This window comes from Macaca nemestrina, chromosome 9 (assembly GCF_043159975.1).
Source record: "Macaca nemestrina isolate mMacNem1 chromosome 9, mMacNem.hap1, whole genome shotgun sequence".
NCBI lineage: Eukaryota > Metazoa > Chordata > Mammalia > Primates > Cercopithecidae > Macaca > Macaca nemestrina.
The window spans coordinates 64,589,479-64,613,468 of record NC_092133.1 but is presented as its reverse complement, the minus strand read 5'-3'; the positions used below and the strand labels follow the sequence as shown (position 1 = coordinate 64,613,468).

Genomic DNA, 23,990 nt, shown 5'->3' with positions numbered 1-23,990 from the left:
TCGTTTCACTGCAACCTCTGCCTCCTGGGTTCCAGTGACTCTCCTGCCTCAGCCTCCCAAGTAGCTGAGATTACAGGTGCACACCACCATGCCCAGCTAATTTTTGTATTTTTAGTAGAGGCGGGGTTTCACCATGTTGGCCAGGATGGTCTCAATCTCTTGACCTCGTGATCTGCCTGCCTCGGCCTCCCAAAGTGCTGGGATTACAGGCGTGAGCCACCGCGCCCGGCCGGAAATTTTTTACAGTATATGTGAGAGACATAAAGAGAAGTTAATCAAGGGTGTAGTTTAGCTGGGGAGAATTTGTCAACCAAGGAACAGCAAACTACTGTTGGTTTTTATAGGAGAAGGGAAGGGTTTGTGTATTTTTTTCATTGTCATGTCTTGCAAATGATGTTGGATTCCTTTCTTGTGTTTTCAGCTACAAAAGACCCCACAGCTGTAGAGAGAGCAAACTTGTTAAACATGGCTAAACTGAGTATCAAAGGACTCATTGAATCTGCCCTGAGCTTTGGCCGCACTTTGGATTCTGATTATCCCCCCTTGCAGCAATTCTTTGTTGTTATGGAACATTGCCTGAAACACGGTCTTAAAGGTATTGTGAGATTTAAAAAAATTAATTCATTTTAGAATTTCCCTTTTTCCATTTTAAGTGCCCTTGAGAATGGGTTATTTTTTGAGGCCATAATTACTATTACTATGAACTAAAAAAATTGAGTGGATTGATTTTGGGAGAAAATATCTCTTTATGTTTTCTAATAATGGTCTAATAATGATCTTCAGAAAATGCTTAGTTGTTAATGTTTTGTAAACAGAATATTTGATTTTTAAATTTTTTAAACTTACATAATCTGAACTGGTTTCTGTTTTCTAGGACAATTATAGAGTCATATTTTAAAGCTAATGATACTGTTATGAGCTCATTAATACTTCAAACCCTGTTGAAAAGTGCATTGAAATAGTAGATTGTTGAAATAGAAACCTCCTAGATACATACACGAACATATGTAGAAATATCTTCTGGATGGAGTTATTGTAGAAATGTGAGCCATCCCTGAAGATGATAACAGCAGATATTGTATTCTACTATCAGCACATATTGAATTATTGTTACATATAAAATGTTTGTTTTATATTTACTTTAAAATATTAATTGCATAATAACTGTGCTTTTACTTATAATAATTGTTCACAGTTTTGGCCTCTAGTTCATATGATGAGTATCTATGTAGAGGGCTGTGTAAGAGTTGTACACTAGAGTGACTATTATAGAGTAAAAGAAGCTTGACTGGCCGGACATGGTGGCTCATGCCTGTAATCCCAGCATATGCCTGTGGTCCCAGCTATTCGGGAGGCTGAAGTGGGAGGATCACCTGAGCCTGAGAAGGTCGAGGCTTCAGTGAGCTGTGATTTTACCACTGTACTCCAGCCTGGGCAACAGAGACCCTGTCTCAAAAAAACAAAAACAAAAACAAAAAAACCAAAGATTTACCTAAACCTTGTTTTAATAAAAAGTACTTCAAAACAAGAAGGAAGCCTTGACATCAAAATTTGAGAAAATCCTATGTGATGTTATTAGCATACTCGTTTCTTTTTCTTTAAAGACTTAAAGCAATTTCTTAAAATATATAAACACTAGCAAAATATACTCTTTTTGTACGTGAATCAAACAACAGAGAAGTACACAGAGCAAAACACGGTTTTTATTCATTCTCTTTTATTAATTTATCTAAAGGAAATTGGGCACCTGTAATCCCAGCACTTTGGGAGGCTGAGGCGAGTGGATCACTTTGAGGTCAGGAGTTTAAGACCAACCTGGCCAGCATGGTGAAAACCCGTCTCTACCAAAATATACAAAAATTAGCCAGACTGGTGATGTTGACCTGTAATCCCAGCTACTCAGGAGGCTGAGGCAAGAGAATCGTTTGAACCTGGGAGGCGGAGGTTGCAGTGAGCTGAGATTGTGCCACTACCCTCCAGCCTGGGGCTACAGAGTGAGACACTGTCTCGAAAGAAAGAAAATGGGAGAATTAGATATTCTCTTATCCCTTTTCTGTTTTTTTTTTTTTTTTTTTTTCTTTTACTCTAATTGTACTCATGCTATTATTCTGTGACTTCCTTCTTTAAAAAAAAAATGGCTGGGTGCAATGGCTCATGTCTGTAATCTCAGCACTTTGGGAGGCTGAGGCCGACAGATCACTTGAGGTCAGGAGTTCGAGATCAGCCTGGCCAGCATAGTGAAACCCCATGTCTACTAAAAATACAAAAATTAGCTGGATGTGGCACTGCATGCCTGTAGCCCCAGCTACTTGGGAGGCTGAGGCAGGAGAATTGTTTGAACCTGGGAGGCAGAGGTTACAGTGAGCTGAGATCGTGCCACTGCACTCTAGTCTGGGAGAGAGAGTGAGACTCTGTCTCAAAAAAAAGAAATAAATAAAAAATAATAATATAGCTTGGAGATCTTTCCATTTACATAGATGTCTATATCGGAATTATATCAGTATATATATGGCATATTTTATTTAACCATAACCATGCTCCTCTTTTTTTTCTTTTTTGAGATGGGGGTCTCACTCTGTCACCCAGGAGTGCATCTTGATTTTCCCCAAGCCTACTGAAATATAGTTTGCCAAATTATAGCCAAAATAGTTAAATTTAAAACTAGTTTTAGACTGTATTATCCTTTACTTCACAATATATGTTGAACCATGTCCTAGCAGTTATAGGCTTATCTGGATAAATCATTGTAAAGCTACTACAATGATTTTTCTACCCCCGGGAAAAATTGCCTATCTTGGTTATCCTTGGGTGGTGTATATGATAGGCACCCTTTTTTGCAGGAGATCTGGTCAGTAATAACAAATAAATGTATGGCAATTTCATGGTTTTATATTGACTAAATCTCAGAATAAAATACAAGGAAAAGGAAATTAACAATTTTTCATATTTAAAATTAAAATAACTTCTTAGGCCGGGTGTGGTGGCTCATGCCTGTAATCCCAGCACTTTGGGAGGCTGAGATGGGAGGAACACTTGAGGCCAGGAGTTCAAGACCAGCCGTGTCAACATAGCAAAACTCCATCTCTACTTACTAAAAAAACAAAAAGCAAAAGCATTATTATAAAAAATAAAATAACTTTTTATTTGTGCTATGTTTATTTAATAAACTTATAAAGATCAATCAGCTAGGGCCACTAGCCTTTATTTTGGTACTGGTAGAGAATGAGTGCAGGTATTTTTCACTTTAATTGCCTGACTGCCTATTTGATATGAAAGAATGGTCACTGTGCCTTTTTATCATGCAGGAAAAAAATAGCAGGATGGGCAACAGGATCCTACTTGCACAGGCTCCGTATCCACTGGGATATGTAGTGGATAAAAGAGAGGAAAGGTCTCTGAATAATTGTATGTTAAGTTAGAAATGTTGAAACTAAATATTTAAAAATAAGTTACTAAAGTTTTATATGTTGACATTGTGTGTATTATGTGTTTTATGTGTTCTTTTTTTCAGTAAGAAAATCATTTTTGAGTTATAACAAAACCATCTGGGGCCCTTTGGAACTGGTGGAGAAGTTGTACCCAGAAGCAGAGGAAATAGGAGCCAGTGTCCGGGATCTGCCTGGTCTGAAGTAAGGAAGCCTATTACTTGTTCATCCCTAGCCACAGAAGCGTATTCATTGTACCTCCAAAGTACCTCACACTCTAGCTTATTGTCTTCTCTTAGTCTTAAGTCCCCTTTTTCTAATCCTCTTCTAATAAAATTATGTTCATTCTTTATGGCTCAACTCAAATCCCATTTCCTTTATGAAGTTTTTCTCAGCCCCTTCAATCAGAATTAACCACTCACTGTTCTGCCTTGTATTGTAGGAAATTGAAAGTCCTTTTAAGATAGGATATATCAATTATGCATCTTTGTTTTCTGAGTGTTAAATTAGTTTGACTGTAGTAGAAAGTCAGTAAGTGTTTGATAAAAGACTGATTTAGGCTGAATCCAGGGCACAGGCTCAGGAGATTCCAGTTCTCAGATAAGCCACTTATATACCCTAGGACTGGTGTAAATTACTGTGCTTCCTCTGAAAATTGGTACCTATAATGTCACCAGCCTGTTTCATCAGACAAATGTATGTAAAATATCCTAAAAGTTGGAGTATGTTAGCTAAGAACTCATAAGTATTGAAAATTTTTTATAGGTATAAAGTGTTAAGTCTCAGTTCTTACATTCTTTTTTTTTTTTTTTTGGAGACGGAGCCTTGCTCTGTCGCCCAGGCTGGAGTGCAGTGGTGCGATCTTGGCTCACTGCAACCTCAGCCTCCTGGGTTCAAGTGATTCTCCTGCCTCAACCTCCTGAGTAGCTGGGACTACAGGCACCCGCCACCACGCTGGGCTAATGTTTTTGTATTTTTAGTAGAGATTGGGTTTCACTGTGTTAGCCAGGATGGTCTCGATCTCCTGACCTCTTGATCCGCCCACCTTGGCCTCCCAAAGTGCTGGGATTACAGGCGTGGGCCACCGCACCGGGCCTACTTGGCTAATTTTTGTATTTTTAGTGGAGACAGCGTTTCACCGTGTTGGCCAGGCTGGTCACGAACTCCTGACCTCAAGTGATCCACCTGCCTTGGCCTCCCAAAGTTCTGGGATTGCAAGCGTGAGCCACCATGCCAGGCTGCTTTTGTTTTTAATAACAGATAGAACTTGGGTAAGAGAGGTATGAGATTTAATTTCCTAAATGCAACCGGATTAAAGAAACATTTGAAAACCAGTAAGCAGCACAGTGATTTCTCTTTAATTACTAGCCTGGCACCCTCTTAGCTTTGTTATGATTTCTAGAATTCAGATATAATGTTACCTATGTTTTTGAAGACATTATGGTGCTTTATTGTTGAAACAATTTTTTTTTTTTGAGACTGAGTGTTGCCTTGTTGCCCAGGCTGGAATGCAATGGTGCAATGTTGCCTCACTGTAACCTCCGCCTCCTGGGTTCAAGTGATTCTTCTGCCTCAGCCTCCTGAGTAGCTGGGATTATAGACACCCACCACCAAGTCCAGCTATTTTTTTGTATTTTTAGTAGAGATGGGGTTTCACCATGTTGGCCAGGATTCTTTCGAACTCCTGACCTTGTGATCTGCTCGCCTTGGCCTCCCAAAGTGCTGGGATTACAGGCATGAGCCACTGAGCCCAGCCTGGGCTCAGTTTTAATATTTATTAAATCAGTTTTATTAAATAAATATTTAATATCAGTTTTAATATTTATTTTTAGAGGGCTAAGCCCATTCAGGCTAAATATTTCTTTTCTTTTTTCTGAGACAGTGTCTCACTCTGTCGCCCAGGCTTGAGTACAGTGAATCACTGTTCACTACAGCCGGTGCCTACTGGGCTTAAACAGCCCTCCTGCTTCAGCCTCCTGAGTAGCTGGGACTACAGGCACATACCTGGCATTTTGATTTTTTAATTTTAATTTTTTTGACTTAATTTTTTTTTTTTTTTTATAGAGACAGGGTCTCCCTATGTTGTCCAGGCTGTCCTCTAACTCCTGGACTCAAGTGATCCTCCCACCTTAACCTCTCAAAGTGTAGGGATGACAGGTGTCAGCCACCATGTCCACCTAAACATTTCTTATAGAAGTATTCTCACCACAGTCCTGCACTGCATAACATTTCATTCAATGATAGTGGTTCCATAAGATTATAATACTCTATTTTTACTTTACCATTTCCATGTTTAGATATACAAATACTTAACAATTGTATAGCAATTGCCTACAGCATTCAGTACAGTAGCACGCTATATAGGTTTGCAACCTAGGAACAATAGGGTATACTATATGGTGTAGGTGTGTATACCATCTAGGTTTGCAAATGTACACTCCATGATGAAATCACCTAACAACGCATTTTTCTGAACGTATCCCTGTCATTAAGCAACACACTACTGTGTTTAGAGTCATTTTTTCCAAGACATTAAATAGTACCTACATGTCCTACAGGAGGAGCAGATTTACCCAGCTCTCAGGGATTGGTCTGTGTGCTCAAAAAGATAAACCTATAAAAATGAAAACAAAACTATTATAAAAATGCCCTTCTTCCTTGTTAATGTGTACCTCTCGAGATAGAAGATGTGATCTTTGGGCTAGGGCTGTTTTCTGATCAATTGGTTCTTCTCTTTAGGACCCCTCTGGGTCGAGCAAGAGCATGGCTTCGATTAGCCCTTATGCAAAAAAAAATGGCCGATTACTTACGTTGCTTGATTATTCAGAGGGATCTCTTAAGGTTAGTACTATTAAGTCGTGATCTTTTCATTTTTAATTTTATTTATATGCTGTCTTCCAAAAAGGATTTAAGATGTAATATGAAAGGATATGTAACATATAATAAAATGATATAAAATAAAAGGAGGAGCAAAATGAGACAGAAAAACATGATGGAGGCATAACATGGATCAGGAACTAGCCTTATATATGAATACCATAAGCTTGTTATCAGCCAGGATGGGGAAATTTATATATATTACATTTCTTCCTCTTTGTTTAAAATTTTTTTCTTTTCCCCTGCCTGGAAACTGCTATATATAGTACATTTCTCAATTAGTTTTATTTTTCTGAATATGGTTAATTCTATGGATAAAAATTTGTGTTGGAATTTGGGGCTTTAATTTCATAGGCTTTTTGTTTTTTGGGTTTTTTTAGAATTTGAATATCCATATTATTGCTTCAGCTGTATTGTGGGCACACTTTAAATTGAAGGCCAAACATTTATTTTGGCTGGGTGTGGTGGCTCATGCCTGTAATCCCAGCACTGTGGGAGGCCAAGGCGGGTGGATCATTTGAGGTCAGGAGTTCAAGACCAATGTGGTGAAACCCCGTCTCTACTAAAAACACAAAAATTAGCTGGGTGTGGTGGCACATGCCTGTAATCTCAGCTACTTGGGAGGCTGAGGCAGGAGAACTGCTTGAACCTGGTAGAGGGAGGTTGCAGTGACCTGAGATTGTGCCACTGCACTCCAGCCTGGGTGATAGAGTGAGGCCCTGTCTCAAAAAAATAAAATAAAATGAAGGCCAAACATTTATTTAAGACAGACTTTTAGAGCAAGGCAATCAGTTCTCCAAGGGAGTGGGCCCATGGTGGCCCTCCATTCGTTCTTGTTCTGTTAGAGTGCCTCTCTGATGTTGTGGCGAATTTAGTCCTGGTTTTGGGTTTACTTGTGACTCTGATTTTACATTGTGGTTTTCCCAGTTGTTAAACGAGAATGACCATATGTTAAGTACCCACAGCTTCTCAGTATTCTGAAGGATAATAAAAGTGATTAAATAATGTACATGGGACTTATTAAAGAAGGCATGAGACAGTGATAACTACTTCTCTGAATGTATGTTGATGAGACTTAGTTTTTGGACCATTGTATTTCTTTCACAACTCTCTTTTTGAACAGTTTTTAGAATGTAGATATCCCAAAGTGTCTTTAATTTATAATCATCTATTAAGATTTATAATACACCTATCAAATGCATTGACTTGAACATGGGCTTTGAAATGTTGCATATGTTCATTTTCTTCGTTAGTCTTTATCCCAAGGTCTTAATAAATCTGAGGATTGAAAGTTTAACTTTAATAAAATATATCATAATCAGATCAGCAGCAGTCACTATATCTGCCTGAGTCAGAAATATCCCAGGGCTTAGTGTTGCCTCTCTTTATTTTTATTTTTTTGAGATGGAGTCTTGTTCTGTTGCCCAGGCTGGAGTGCGGCGGCGTGATCTTGGCTTACTGCAACCTCTGCCTCTTGGGTTCAGGCAATTCTCCTGCCTCAGTCTCCTGAGTAGCTGGAATTACAGGCATGTGCCACTACGCCTGGCTAATTTTTGTATTTTTAGTAGAGGTGGTGTTTCACCATGTTGGCCAGGTTGGTCTTGAACTCCTGACCTCAAGTGATCTTCCTGCCTTGGCCTCTCAAAATGCTGGGATTACAGGCATGAGGCACCGTGTCTGGTGCCACTTTTTCTTTTCATCCCTTTTTGCTCCTCTTTTCTCTCTCTCAAAACATTTTTTCCTCTTTTATCTCCTTCAGTCCTTTTGATTTTTCAATAGAGACATTTAAATTTAAAAAATATAAAAAGTTATTCACATGTGTAAAGCCTAATTTGAAGGTACCTAACTGAGATGGCTTCCATTTCTGTAAGGCAGAAGATTAGGAAGATAACGGTGATTTTAAATTTTAGTTTTTGAAATAAATTTGTGATTTAAAGTCCTTATTTTTTAAATTCACAGTGAGTTTTATGAGTATCATGCACTAATGATGGAAGAAGAAGGAGCAGTAATTGTTGGGCTGCTGGTTGGCCTGAATGTGATCGATGCTAATCTGTGTGTGAAGGGAGAGGATTTAGACTCACAAGTAAGTGAAAGTGATTAGTGCCAAATGCAGAGTGTTTTCAGTTTGCACAGTTCCTCCTTGATCAGGTGTCATTTGAAGTTGTAAACAGGACTGTTAAACACTAAAGGAATATTAAGAGTGACATTCAGTAAAGGTACTTCTGATAAAGTATTTTCTCCCCTTTAAATAAAAAAAAATCTTTATTTACTTCAGGTTGGAGTGATTGATTTTTCTATGTATTTAAAGAATGAAGAAGATATTGGAAATAAAGAAAGGTATGCTTTTCATAAGTTATTTCACGTATTGGGTTCTTTATATAGCTCTTTACAAATCATTATAAGATCCATCTATCTACAGTGTGGTTTTATTTTGTTGTTTTCCCCCCTGTGACTTCTTCATTTCATTTTCACTTCCATTACAAGCTTTACAAAGCAGATTATGGAAAATCACTTAGGAGAAGGAGATTTTATTAATTGTATGAAGTGGGACCTTTGGTTATAACTAGTTTCTGAGACCCATTTTAATAACTGTTTTTTGGAATAAAAGAGATGAAAGCTTATTATTTACAAGTTTGCAAATACTGGTTTACTTCAAGATCGAACTATGTTTTTTTTGTTTTTTTTTGTTTGTTTGTTTCTTTTTTGAGACAGAGTCTTGTTCTGTTGCCCTGGCTGGAATGCAGTGGTTCGATCTTGGCTCACTGCAACCTCCGCCTCCTGGGTTCAAGTGATTCTCCTTCCTCAGCCTCCCCAGTAGCTGGGATTACAGGCACCCGCCACCATGCCTGGCTAATTTTTGTTATTTTTAGTAGAGACAGGGTTTTACCACGTTGGCCAGACTGGTTTTGAACTCCTGGACTCAAGTGACCTACCTGCCTTGGCCTCCCAAAGTGCTGGGATTACAGGGGTGAGCCACCGTGCCTGGCCCTAATTATGTTTAAATTTAAAATACACTAATGGTATTGTTAAGTCTATTATTGACAAGTGATTTATTCAACAAAGGTTATAGATTCTTAGTACATAGCTTACTGTTATTATGTTTTATTTTAAAGGCAAGACACTTTTATTATTTTAGTTTTATAATTTTAGATGATTTAGATTTTTTTTACTTAATAAATACCTTTTAAACTAGCACAAAGCTACTTTTTTCCTCATTTAGGAATGTTCAAATTGCTGCCATATTGGACCAAAAGAATTATGTTGAAGAATTAAATAGACAACTGAAGTAAGTATTATGGATACTTAGCACATTGATGAATATTGTCTTAGGTTTTTGTTTTTGTTTTTTTCCCTTCAGTTCAGCTTACCCTATTCCTTTCTTCTAAGAGTCTTTGAGAAGGGGTTGAGGGGATAGAGAGAAAATGGAAAGTAAGAATACAGATAATTATTGGAGATAATTCGTTTTAAGCAGAAAATGAGAGTCAGGTTTTTTTTTTTTTTTTTGAGATGAAGTCTCACTCTTGCCAGGCTGGAATGCAGTGGCGTGATCCCGGCTCACTGTAACCTCCGCCTCCCAGGTTCAAGTGATTCTCCTGCCTCAGCCTCCTGAGTAGCTGGGACTATAGGCGTGCACCACCACGCCTGGCTAATTTTTTTTTTTTCTTTTTTTTGTATTTTAGTAGAGATGGGGTTTCACCATGTTGGCCAGGATGGTCTCAATCTCCTGACCTCATGATCCGCCCACCTTGGCCTCCCAAAGTGCTGAGATTACAGGCGTGAACCACCACATCCGGCCCGAGAGTCAGATTTTAAAAAAGAATCTTCATCGGATTTAAATAGAAGTTAAAACTTACTGCTGTACCCTTACAAAAAAGTCTAGATAAGGTAAAAGTTTGTATCATTTTGATGATTCAAAAATTCATTTTTCCTACTTCAGAAGGCTTCATATGTAAATGTGGCTGTCTGTCATCATTCTATGGTGGAAGTTTTTGCCTTCTTACATCGTCAACTGGTCTTTTTTTTTTTTTTTTTGAGATGGAGTCTCACTCTGTCCCCCTGGCTGGAGTGCAGTGGCCGGATCTCAGCTCACTGCAAGCTCCGCCTCCTGGGTTCAGGCCATTCTCCTGCCTCAGCCTCCCGAGTAGCTGGCACTACAGGCGCCCGCCACCTCGCCCGGCTAGTTTTTTTGTATTTTTTAGTAGAGATGGGGTTTCACTGTGTTAGCCAGGATGGTCTCGATCTCCTGACCTCGTGATCCACCTGTCTCGGCCTCCCAAAGTGCTGGGATTACAGGCTTGAGCCACCGCGCCCGGCCGTCAACTGGTCATTGAAGCCATCAGTGAATACTCTTGTTGCGAATTTTTGAGACCTGTATGTAAAATAGTAAAATGCAGTTCTAATAGAAATATATGAGATGCGGCCAGGTGCAGTGGCTCATGCCTGTAATCCCACTTTGGGAGGCTGAGGCAGGTGGATCACCTGAGGTCAGGAGTTCGAGACCAGCCTGACCAGTATGGTGAAACCTCGTCTCTACTAAAAAATAGAAAAAATAGCCAGGTGTGGTGGCAGGCACCTGTAATCCCAGCTATTCTGGAGGATGAGGCAGGAGAATCACTTGAATCCGGGAGGTGGAGGTTGCAGTGAGTCAAGGTTGTGCCATCGCACTCCAACTTGGGCAACAAGAGTGAAATGTGAAACTCCGTCTCAACAAAAAAGAAAGAAAGAAAGAAATACATGAGACGCGTAGGGTTTTTTTTGTTTTTGTTTTTGTTTTTTTTGAGGCGGAGTCTTGCTCTGTCGCACAAGCTGGAGTGCAATGGCACCATCTCAGCTCACTGCAACCTCTGCCTGCCCTCAGGGTTCTAGCTACCCCCAGGATTCTCCTACCTCACCTTCCCGAGTAGCTGGGATTACCATGCCCACTACCACGCCTGGCTAATTTTTTTGTATTAGTAGAAACAGGGTTTCTCCATGTTGACCAGGCTGGTCTCAGACTCCTGACCTCAGGTGATCCACTCACCTCTGCCTCACAAAGTCCTAGGATTACAAGCATGAGCCACCATGCCTGGCCTTTTTTTTTTTTTTTTTTTGAGACAGGGTCTCACCCTGTTGCCCAGGCTGGTGGGTGGAGGGCAGTGGCACAATCAGGCTCACCACAGCCTTGACCTTTCAGGCTCAAGCGGTCCTCCTGCCTCAGCCTCCAAAGTAGCTGGGACGACAAGTGTGCACCACCATGCCTGGTAATTTTAGATTTTTTCATAGAGATGGGGTCTCATTGTGTTGCTCAGGCTGGTCTTCAACTCCTGGGTTAAAGCAGTCCTCCCATCTCAGGCTCCCAAAGTACTGAAATTATAGGCATGAGCCATTTTGCCCAGCCACATAGGTAATTTAAAACTTCCGGTAACTACAATAAAAAATAAAAAAAAAACCCCCAAAATTAAAAATATATTTTAGTTTACCCAGTATTCCCCAAATATTATTCCAACATGCAATCAATATAAAAAATTAGGGAACAGGCACAGTGTCTCACTCCTGTAATCCCAGCACTTTGGGAGGCCGAAGTTTGTGGATCACTTGAGATCAGGAGTTTGAGACCAGCCTGGCCAATATGGTAAAACCCTGTCTCTACTAAAAAATACAAAAATTAGCCAGGCATGGTGGCATGTGCCTGTAGTTCCAGCTATTCGGGAGGCTGAGGTAGGAGAATCGCTTGAACCTGGGAGGTGGAGATTGCAGTGAACCGAGATCACGCCATTGTACTCCAGTCTGGTGACATAATGAGACTCTATCTCAAAAAAAAAAAAAAAAATAGGCCAGGTGTGATGGCTCACGCATGTAATCCCAGCACTTTGGGAGGCTAAGGCAAGAGGATCTCTTGAGCCCCGGACTTCAAGGCTGTAGTGAACTATGATCGCACCACTGCATTCCAGCCTCGGTGACACAGTGAGACCTTGTCTCAAAAAAAAAAAAAAAATTATTATTAGCCTGGCATGGTGGTGCATGTCTGTAGTCCTAGCTACTTTGAGGCTGAGGCGAGAGGATCACCTGAGCCCAGGAGTTTGAGATCAGCCTGGGCAACATAATGAGACCCCCATCTCTTAAAAAACAATTATTATTGATAACATATTTTACACTCTTTTTTTTTGGCACTGTATACAAAGTCCAATATGTATTTTACCCTTATAGCACATTTCAATTTGGACTAGCCACATTTTAAGTGTTTAGTAGCCACATGTGGCTCATGGCGGCCATACTGGACAGCACAGGTATAGTGAGTAATATGTGCTATCTAATTAGAAATGAACTGTTCTCATTAATTACATTTAATAATTAGTAAAATATCTTTCTTTGGGTGATAGGATTATGAATAATTTTTATTTTATTCTTTGTACTTTTCTATATTTTCTGAGTACTACTCAATGAATATGTATTATAATCAGAAAATACAATTAAACATTTTCCCATTTTAGGACAAGAAACTAATAAGCTGTGACTCTTGCTTTTCTTCTAAAATTGTAGAAATAGGAAAGACTTCATATCGATCTTTTTTGAATGGAGTTTTAATAGAAATCATAGGAAATACACGTATATTTTGTAATTTGTGTTTCTGAGATTGTATTTCTAAATGCAAACTTGTAGTTGCTTAATTATGTTAAAACTTCTAATCATTTTTTGGTAACAGGTAATATTAATATATTTATATGGCTCAAATTTCAAAAGGCACGAAAGGAACATAAAACAAAAGTCTCCCTCTCCCTGATCTTCATCCATCTAGTTTCCCTCTTCACAAGCAATTAATATATTAAGTTCTTGTGTATACAGAGATACTTTATGCTCATAGCAATAATATGTATATATATTCTCATATCTCTTCCCCCTCCCTCTTCTTGCATATTAGGTAGCACACTTTCACACTACTCTATACCTTACTATTTTCACTTAACTTTTTTTTTTTGAGACAAAATCTCTTTGTGTTGTCCCTGGCTTGGGTGCAGTGGTGCAGTCTCAGCTCGCTGCAACCTCCACCTTACTGGGCTTAAGCGATCCGCCCGCCTGGGCCTCCCAAAGTTCTGGGATTACAGGTGTGAGCCACCATGCCTGGCCAACAATTTATCTTGGGGTTATTCCACTCAGTTCAAAAGAATTTTCTTTTTTTTTTTTGAGACAGAGTTTCACTCTTTCACCCAGGCTGGAGTGCAGTGGCGTGATCTCGGCTCACTGCAACCTCCGCCTTCCAGTTTCACATGATTCTTCTGCCTCAGGCTCCCAAGTAGGTGGGATTACAGGTACTCGCCACCATGCCCAGCTAATTTTTGTATGTTTAGTAGAGATGGGGTTTCACCATATTGGCCAGGCTGGTCTTGAACTCCTAACCTCATGATCCACCCGCCTTGGCCTCCCAAAGTGCTGGGATTACAGCGTGAGCCACCGCGGCTGGTCCAGTTCAAAAGAATTTTCTCATTCTCAGTTGTTTAAATCATGTGTGTTAATCAGTTACAGCAATACTGGTGTCTGACTTTTGTATACCTTATGTTTTATAAATGTTTCATTGCACCGGGAGCAGTGGCCCATGCTGTAATCCAGCATGTTAGGAGGCTGAGATAGGAGGATCACTTGAGCTCAGGAGTCTGAGACCAGCCTGGGCAACATGGTGAGACCTTGTCTCTATACACCCAAAACAGTACAAAAAATTAGCTTGTCATGGTGTTGTGCGCCTGTAGTGTCAGCTACTCAGGAGGCTGAGATGGGAAGATCACTTGAACTTTGGAGGTTGAGGCTACACTGAGCTGAGATTGTGCCACTGCACAATAGAAATCATATTGATCATTAAATCATTTATTTATTTATTTCAAAATAAATAAATAAATAAAGATAAAAGTGTTTCATTGCTTTTGGTTTTTCTTTTTTTTCTTTCTTTCTTTCTTTTTTTTTTTTTTTTTTTTTTGAGACAGGGTTCTCACTCTGTCAACGCAGGCTGGAGTGCAGTGGCCTGATCTTGGCTCACTGCAACCTCTGCCTCCAAGCTCAAGCGATCCTCCTGCCTCAGCCTACCAAGTAGCTGGGAGCACAGGCTCGCTCCACGACACCCAGCTAATTTTTTTGTATTTTTGATAGAGCTGGAGCTTCAACATGTTGCCCAGGCTGGTTCAAACTTCTGAGCTAGGCCATCTGCCCACTTGGTCTCCTAAAGTGCTGGTATTATAGATGTTAGCCACTGCTCCTGGCTTTTCATTGTTTTTCTAATAAAGAGTAGTTATTGTACATTTAGACTATTTCTTTTTTTTTTTTTGAGACGGAGTCTCGCTCTGTCGCCCAGGCTGGAGTGCAGTGGCTGGATCTCAGCTCACTGCAAGCTCCGCCTCCCGGGTTCACACCATTCTCCTGCCTCAGCCTCCCGAGTAGCTGGGACTACAGGCGCCCGCCGCCTCGCCCGGCTAGTTTTTTGTATTTTTTAGTAGAGACAGGGTTTCACTGGGTTAGCCAGGATGGGACTATTTCAAAAGTATAGAAAACATATAGAAAAAAGTAGAATTCACTTTTTAATAGAGTCTTGGTCTTGTCGCCCAGGCTGAAATGCAATGGCGCGATCTCAGCTCATTGCAACCTCCACCTTCCAGGTTCAAGCAATTCTCCTGCCTCAGCCTTCCAAGTAGCTGGGATTACAGACATGCACCACCACACTGGGCTAATTTTTGTAATTTTAGTAGAAACAGGGTTTCACCATGTTGGTCAGGCTGGTCTCAAACTCCTGACCTCGTGATCCACCAGCCTCAGCCTCCCAAAGTGCTGGGATTACATATGTGAGCCACCATGCCTGGCCTGAATTCACCTATTATTCCTCACTCAAAACTACTATTGAGGGTTTGTTTTCAAAGTGCTTTTATTGATGATTATTGCATCCTCACATAAAGGCAGGGTGAATATTATTGTCCAATTTTGTAGAAAAGAAACTGAAGCTCAGGAAGGTTTTGCAACTTTCTTTTATTATTATTATTATTTTTTGAGACGGAGTCTTCCTCTGTCACCCAGGCTGGAGTGCAGTGGTGCGATCTCAGTTCACTGCAACCTCGGCCTCCTGGGTTCAAGCGATTCTCCTGCCTCAGCCTCCCGAGTAGCTGGGATTACAGGCGTGTGCCACCACGCCCAGCAAATTTTTGTATTTTTGGTAGAGAGGGAGTTTCATTATGTTGGCCAGGCTAGTTTTGAATTCCTGACCTCGTGATCTGCCTGCCTCGGTCTCCCAAAGTGCTGGGATTATGGGTGTGAGCCACTGTGCCTGGCCAGTTTTACAACTTTCAAGGTGACACAATTAGGAAGTAGAAAAGCAGGGCCCTTAGTCTTACGTCTCCTAGACCTGTGTTTGTCTGTCGTACCATCAGGACATCCTGGTGCTATTTGTGAAAAACTCAAGTTGTCTACCTAAGAATGATTATGTCTTAAAAATGATTTAATATGATTGGAAAAACATTTTTCTTGTTTCACTAGTAAAATTAAAATACCAATACTTGTTTCCGAGGCTGGTATAAAATTTATTGTATCTATTATTGATTTTGCTGAAACATACTATATATAGAACGTTACATTTTATTAGAGAAGGTTTTGAGATGGTAGTATCAAGCAGGCCTTGGACAACATTCTTGTTTTTTTGAGATGGAGTTTCGCCCTTGTTGTCCAGGCTGGATTACAGTGGCATGATCTCAGCTCACTGCAACCTCTGCCTCCCAGGTTCAAGTGATTATCCTGCCTCAGCCTCCCAAGTAGCTGGGATTACAGGCTCCCACCACCACGCTTGGCTAATTTTTGTATTTTTAGTAGAGATGGAGTTTCACCATGTTGGCCAGGCTGGTCTCCAACTCCCGACTTCAGGCGATCCGCCTGTCTCAGCCTCCCAAAGTGCTGAGATTACAGGTGTGAGCTACCACGCCTGGCCAACATTCTTAATAAAATATACAATAATGTCCAGTCTTGATTCATTTAAATAAAAATGCAAGAAACAAGTGTGTTCATCTGGCATAATCTGACCTTCGACTATTTCCTTTGAAAGACAGCATGTTTAGCTGCCAGATACTTGTTACTAAGAACCTGATGCTGGGTATCTTGTCTTCATATTTCTCAAACCATGGTCGACTTTGGACGTCTCTAAGTTCTCATGAAAATGGATAGGGGAGGGGGGAAGGGGGAGGGATTGCATTGGGAGTTATACCTGATGCAAATGACGAGTTGATGGGTGCTGACAAGTTGATGGGTGCAGCACAGCAACATGGCACAAGTATACATATGTAACAAACCTGCACGTTATGCACATGTACCCTAGAACTTAAAGTATAATAATAATAAAAAATAAAAAAATAAAAAAAAAAAAGAAAATGGATAGGGGAAACAAAATGGAGCTTGAATTAAAGACCATTGTTTATATGCTTCATCAAACCACATAATTATAAAGTAGACATTTAAAGTTCATCCTTTTAAATATAATTTTAACAATACTTAGTAATCTTTGTGTGAAATTTTTATTCCCAAATATTTTCAGTTAAATTTAAGAAGGACCCTAAGAAGACGATGTAAAAAAATGAGTAGGCTGGGTGCTGTTGCTCACGCCTGTAATCCCAGCACTTTGGGAGGCTGAGGTGGGTGGGTCACGAGGTTAGGAGTTCGAGAACAGCCTGACCAACATGGTGAAACCCCGTCTCTACTAAAAATGCAAAAATTAGCCGGGCATGGTGGCATACGCCTGTCAACCCATAGGCTGAGGCAGAAGAATTGTTTGAACCCGGGAGGCGGAGGTTGCAGTGAACCAAGATTGCGCCACTGCACTCCAGCCTGGGCAACTCCGTCTCAAAAAAAAAAAAAAAAAAAGAATCAGTAGCACCAAATGGAATTTTAATAGAAATATTATTTTGCTACACTCTTTGTTGCCCTCGTAGCTAAATCAAGTTATCTAAGTTAATGAAATTTTCCACACCCAGAAATGTGGACAAGGCAGTTGGTGCCTGTCGGTAAACATAGTAAGTCTAGGATAACATATTTTTTTGTGCTTTTTTGAGTTTGTGTGATTTTGAATGAGTTTTTTTCTTTCTTAATTTCAGCAGCACAGTCAGCAGCCTCCATTCAAGAGTTGATTCATTAGAAAAGTCAAATACTAAGCTGATTGAAGAGGTATTGTCTAATGGATAAATGTATTTCATGGAACTAGTGTTTGTGATCCTTTTCCATTTTAAGTATGAGTGCATTAAACATATGCACACACGAACATACACTCATCATTGTGATGCGATACTTGTAATACAGTTGTAACTAATGATTATACGTTCTAGAGAAACTATATTCTTAGGCAAATCCTCAGTTATAAGAATCTGTGAGATACTACATTTGAAATACTCAACTTCTAAAAATGAGCCTCAGAGACTCTTCAGTAGATAAGCTGTGATTTTCATTTTAAAATCTGGATGACCTATATTTACCTAGTGTAATCACCTGTAGTTAGAAATTCTTGTTAAGTGCAGTAAACCACCATGGCACATGTATACCTGTGTAACAAACCTGCACGTTCTGCGCATGTATCCCAGAACTTAAAGTATAGTACAAAAAAATAATAATACACATTAAAAAAAAAGAAATTCTTATTAAAACGATACCGTCCCTCTGTTCCACTGTTCCACTAGTCAGATTACTTTTCTTCACAGGCATCACTGCATGATCATGGTGACCTTTTTTCCACCATCCCATGTGTAAAACTCATCCCACGTGCTCTGGTTTCTTATGTTGTGAAAGTAGCTATCTGGCGATCCCAGAGTGCATTTGAAGCAGACCCAGAAATTTATCTCAGCTCTCTTTTTTGTAGAGTTGCTTCTAGGTGTGTTGTTTGTTTTTTTTTTAAATCTATTAAACCAAAGAATTATTACTTAACATATTTTCAGAATTATTTAGGCTTCTGTTATTTGTATTGTGAACCCTATTTTCCGTGTTAATTAACATTCTCATTTCTTTTAAAATTGGCCCAATTTTTCCAAACCGAGGAACACATGATAACTTACATGACTGCAGTTAAGAATGCATCTTTATTTTGATGGTTGGGCTCCTGATCAGGACCATTATAGAGCTGCTCACTAGTTTGTGCCTCTTATTGACTTTAGTAGGACTGTGAAGTTCAGGTTGATCCCTGATAAAGTGTTCAGAAATGTGTTAATTGCAAACCATCATTAGGGAATGGTCTCTGCTTTGCTTTCATAGGATCTCTCTTTCCATTCTGGGCCTCAGAGTCCAACCACTTAATCATGCATGTTTAACTCATGGTGAGAATTGTCTCTTGTTTGTCATAGTCACTTAAGTTCCTGTTACATGTCCAGATTTCATGGGGTGTCCTACTCAGTTACCACAAATGTCTGTATTACATTTTTCAATGATAGCACAACCTCCTTTCCTTATATGTGTTTTTATCTTTACACAAGTCTTTAAAGCCTTTGTTATTTAATGCATAATTCTCTATTTGTTTACTCAGAAACTTTGTATTCTGGACATACTGTAAATCATACAGTAAGCATAATATGTTTATTATAAGCATAACAAATTAGCCTAATGTGTTTCAACTATAAAAGAAAATAGGAATAGTTCAAAAGGAAATAAGAGTTTAATTTTTAAAATTGGTATCTTGGGATAATAACGAGCATATTTTTCTTATGAACGTTTCTTTGAATGTGACAGACCTTTTGCTACTTGTGAGATTTTATTTTCTGTTGTTTATGGCCATGCACATAACCTGGAAAGCAAGTATAAGGGTGTTTAAAATCTTTTTTCTTGCCCGTTTCATAATTTTTAGTTAGCAATAGCAAAGAATAACATCATTAAACTCCAAGAAGAAAATCATCAATTACGAAGTGAAAATAAATTGATTTTAATGAAAACACAGCAGCACCTAGAGGTAAGTATAGACTGCTTTCAAGCAGACAATCTCATGTCAGAAATTACTATTTTTAGGGACTTTTGCATGAAGTAGGTATTTCTGTGCTGTATTAATAGTAGTGATTATAGAATGAAAAATTTTGTTTTCTTCCTAGGTTACCAAAGTAGATGTGGAAACTGAGCTTCAAACATATAAGCATTCTCGTCAGGGGCTAGATGAAATGTACAATGAAGCCAGAAGGCAGCTTCGAGATGAATCTCAGTTACGACAAGTAGGTTATATTGAAAATTATATTAGCAAAATCATCCTGGGAGTAATTTACTCTCTAGCAAGCACCATTTAAAATCTCTTTCAGCCTTATCCTTTTTGGTGTGGTATATAGCAAGTTCACCCCTTAATCTTCTCAAATTTTCTAAGCTTCCACTATATCAATGTTTTGTTGTTGTTTTGAGACGGAGTCTCACTCTGTCGCCCAGGCTGGAGTGCAGTGGTGCGATCTTGGCTCACTGCAGCCTCTGCCTCCCGGGATAAGTGATTCTTGTACCTCAGCCTTTAAAGTAACTGGGACTACAAGGCATGTGCCACCATGCCTGGCTAATTTTTGTATTTTTTGTAGAGACGGGATTTCACCATGTTGGCCAGGCTGGTCTTGAACTCCTGGCCTCGAGTGATCTGCCTGCCTTGGCTTCCCAAAGTGTTGGGATTATAGGCATGAGCCACTGCGCCCGGTGTATTATTGTTTTGAGACAGAGTCTCGCTCTGTCACCCAGGCTGGAGTGCAGTGGTGCGATCTTGGCTCACTGCAGCCTCTGCCTCCCAGGTTTAAGCAATTCTTGTACCTCAGCCTCCCAAGTAGCGGGACTACAGGCATGTGCCACCATGCCTGGCTAATTTTTGTATTTTTTATAGAGATGGGGTTTTGCCATGTTGGCCAGGCTGGGCTGGAACTCCTGGCCTCAGGTGATCCACCTGCCTTGGCCTCCCAAAGTGCTGATATTATAGGCATAAGCCACTGTGCCTGACCTGTATCAGTGTTTTTTAAACTGTAAGTTACAATATGATTGTGAATGAATGGGTTGTGACCAACGTTATAGTAAATGAAACAGAACAACATATTCAAATATTAGGAAAGTCATATTTAAAATTAACTTTTTTTTAACCTTTGAAATTGTGAAATATAATGCCAACAGAAAAATATGAATATACAGCTTAATGAATTATAACGCAAATAACCTGTGTAACCACCACCCAGGTCAAGAGAATATTGCCCATCTTTTTAATCATCTTTTCTCTTTGTCTTTAATGTTAATAAATTTCTTTTTCTTTCTTTTTTTTTTTTTTTTTTTTTTTTTGAGATGGAGTCTCCCCCTGTCGCCCAGGCTGGAGTGTAGTAGTGCGATCTCGGCTCACTGCTTGCTCTGCCTCCCAGGTTCACGCCATTCTCCTGCCTCAGCCTCCCGAGTAGCTGGGACTACAGGTGCCTGCTACCACGCCTGGCTAATTTTTTGTATTTTTAGTAGAGACGGGGTTTCACCATGTTAGCCCAAATGGTCTCGATCTCTTGACCTCGTGATCTGCCCGCCTCGGGCTCCCAAAGTGCTGGGATTACTGGCATAAGCCACCTTGGCAGGCCAATAAATTTCTTAAGATAAATCATAAGAAACTTTTTAATTCTTCTGATAAAAAATTCTTAAGAAATTAAACTAGTTGCCCAGGTGTGTTGGCTCACACCTGTAATCCCAGCACTTTGGGAGGCCGAGACTGGTGGATCACAAGTCAGGAGATCAAGACCATCCTGGCTAACATGGTGAAACTGTGTGTCTACTAAAAATATATATATAAAAAAAAAATTAGCCAGTCGTAGTGGCAGGCCCTTGTAGTCCCACCTACTCAGGAGGCTGAGGCGGAGAATGGCGTGAACCTGGGAGACGGAGCTTGCAGTGAGCCAAGAATGCGCCACTGCACTCCAGCCTGGGCGACAGAGCGAGACTCCATCTCAAAAAAAAAAAAAAAAAGGAAATTAAACTGTGCTTTGAGTTACTTTGGCCTTTACTTGTATAGACCACTTCATTTCCTTTTGTTTAAGGAAAATTAATATTCAATTTATGAAGCACAAAAATGATTAATTCTTGTACCAGTAAAAGAGTAATGATTAACAGAATATAGAAAATGCTTTCATTTTAGCAAAAACTGCATTTGAAAATATTTACTTATTTTTTGAGACAGGGTCTTACTCTGTTGCCCAGGTTGGAGTGCAGTGGTGTGATTTTGGCTCACTGCAACTTTTGCCTCCTGGGTTCAAGTGATTCTCTCACCTCAGCCTCCCTGGTAGCTGGGACTACAGGCGTGTGCCACCACACCTGCCTAAGTTTTTGTATTTTTTTGGTAGAGACGGAGTTTCACCATGTTGGTCAGGCTGGTCTCGAACTCCTGACCTCAAGTGATCCACCCACCTTGGCCTCCCAAAGTGCTGGGATAACAGGTATGAGTCACTGCACCTGGCCCTGCATTTCAAAATGTTTATTGTGTTGTTAGAGGGCCTGGTTGATTCCCTTTAGTGGACTTAAAAAGTGTAGTCTGTATGTTGAATGGACAACCTTTATTAAAGTATATCTAATTTTTACATCCTGAAGTAGCATGTGAATTGAGGATATATTGAAATTGCAGGATGTAGAGAATGAGCTAGCAGTACAAGTTAGTATGAAGCATGAGATTGAACTTGCCATGAAGTTGCTGGAGAAAGATATCCATGAGAAACAAGATACTCTGATAGGCCTTCGACAACAGCTAGAGGAAGTTAAAGCAATTAACATAGAGATGTATCAAAAGTTGCAGGTAAGGATTGTTCTTAAATTTCATTTTATGGAAATTGAAAGTGAATATTTGTAGAAAGGTTTTGGTTTTTAAGAGATGAGCCCATTTTAACTGTGCCGTATTAGTTATGAAGGCCAATGTCTTTTTTTTCTAAATGAAAGCTCTTAAATGTAATGAAAAAGGTATCAACAAACAAAATATCCCCTGTCTATCCCTGTCTAAATTTTTAATGTTGAAAGGTTAAGAGTATGAAGATTAAATCTTTTGGGAAAACTCTCAATTTAAACTACAAAACATTTTTGTGAACTTCCTTTTACAGTGTAGTCCTAAGAAATATTTAATTTTGGTTGAAATGCTACACTATCATAATAGTAAATTTTCTTTTTTTTTTTTTGAGACAGAGTCTTGCCCTGTTGCCCAGGCTGGAGTGCAGTGGTGTGATCTTGGCGCACTGCAACCTCTGCCTCCCAGGTTCAAGCGTTTCTCCTGCCTCAGCCTCCCTAGTAGCTGGGACTACAGGCATGTACCAATACACCCGGCTAATTTTTGTGTTTTTAGTAGAAATGGGGTTTCACAGTGTTGGCCAGGCTGGTCTCGAACTCCTGACCTCAGGTGATCCGCCCACCTCGGCCTCCCAAAGTGCTGGGATTACAGGCGTGAGCCACCATGCCTGGCCCATAATTGTAAATTTTCTAAGATGATATTGCTATTAAGTAGACTTGTTGCCAAAATCCTTTATTTAATTAATTTGAAAAATATCATATTTTACAAGAATGTATTCTGTCATCTTCCAAAAATATTGAAGGTGGAGTTTTTTTCTTTATTATACTTTCTTTTTTAAATTTTTTCTTTTTTTCTTTTATTTTCTGTAGAGATGAGGTCTCACTATATTGCCCAGGCTGGTCTCAAGAGATCCTCCCACCTTGGCCTCCCAAAGAGCTGGGATTACAGGTGTGAGCCACCACACCTGGCCTATTACATTTTAAATGAAGACTAATAGAGGCCAGGTGCCATGGCTCATGCTATAATCCTGGCAGTTAGGGAGGCCAAGATGGGAGGATTGCTTGAGGCCAGGAGTTTGAGACCAGCCTGGTGAACATAGCAAGACCCCATCTTAAAAAAAAAAACAGAAACAAAAACGACTAATAGCACTAATACACAAAAATGACTAATACACAATTATTTTATGTATAAAGTAACTCTGTTCATTTCAAAGTAACAGTCCCATAGCAAAATGGTGTAAGAAACTTATAAATACTCAGGTTAAAAGATGAGAACTCTACTTGGGAGGCTGAGAGGTGGGATAGCTTGAGCCCAGGAGTTCAAACCCAAACTGGGCAGCATAGTGATACCCTGTCTATTAAAAAAAACCACACACACAGGAAAAAAAAAATCAAAAGCACTGTAGCTTTTGTTTTTATAAATAGGGTTCTGAAGATGGCTTGAAAGAAAAAAATGAAATAATTGCCCGACTAGAAGAAAAAACCAACAAAATTACTGCAGCCATGAGGCAGCTGGAACAAAGGTACGGCATTTCCAGTCTTAGTTTCTTTTTTTCTTTTCTTCTCCCCTTTTTCTTTATTCAGTTCCGACACCTGCCACAAAAACCGTTAGGAAGATATAGATTAGGCCCCTTTTTTTGTTTAAGCCCAGCAGGATTTTGTGTTTTTGTTTTGGTTGTTGCATGGAATCAAGTTGCTTTATATTATGCTGAATCATTTGAAGTTGTCATATTGTAGATTTTTCTTAGAGGCCTAATATCAGTAGTTTCATGTTATTCAATTACATAAAACAAATACACAAATAAAAACGTCAAAAAAAATAAAAATGAACAAACAGAGTGAGATTATCCCTAATTGATTTCCATGCATGTTAATTATCGTATTCTTTGCCATTCGCCATCTGTTTATATGAAATCAAGCATTCCGAATTGGTGGTTTAGTTTTGTTTCTTTGAGCTAGGACCCTCAACCC

The 23,990-nt window shown here is 39.6% G+C and overlaps 1 protein-coding gene across 9 annotated transcripts in view; it reads left to right on the top strand.

Moving 5' to 3' along the window:
* LOC105466120 (RUN and FYVE domain containing 2) overlaps positions 1 to 23,990 on the top strand; it is a 65,098-nt gene that overhangs the window by 2,039 nt on the left and 39,069 nt on the right. For 7 of the 9 annotated variants that reach the window (XM_011715077.3, XM_024788021.2, XM_011715075.3 and 4 more), the window contains exons 2-12: positions 422 to 595; positions 3,512 to 3,629; positions 6,165 to 6,266; positions 8,262 to 8,385; positions 8,578 to 8,639; positions 9,523 to 9,588; positions 17,390 to 17,459; positions 19,120 to 19,221; positions 19,358 to 19,474; positions 21,871 to 22,038; positions 23,445 to 23,542. In XM_011715077.3, coding sequence (XP_011713379.1) covers positions 422 to 595; positions 3,512 to 3,629; positions 6,165 to 6,266; positions 8,262 to 8,385; positions 8,578 to 8,639; positions 9,523 to 9,588; positions 17,390 to 17,459; positions 19,120 to 19,221; positions 19,358 to 19,474; positions 21,871 to 22,038; positions 23,445 to 23,542 — 1,201 coding nt within the window. The remainder of the gene's footprint in view (positions 1 to 421; positions 596 to 3,511; positions 3,630 to 6,164; positions 6,267 to 8,261; positions 8,386 to 8,577; positions 8,640 to 9,522; positions 9,589 to 17,389; positions 17,460 to 19,119; positions 19,222 to 19,357; positions 19,475 to 21,870; positions 22,039 to 23,444; positions 23,543 to 23,990) is intronic. The other 2 variants (XM_071069656.1, XM_071069658.1) reach the window with 2 other exon arrangements.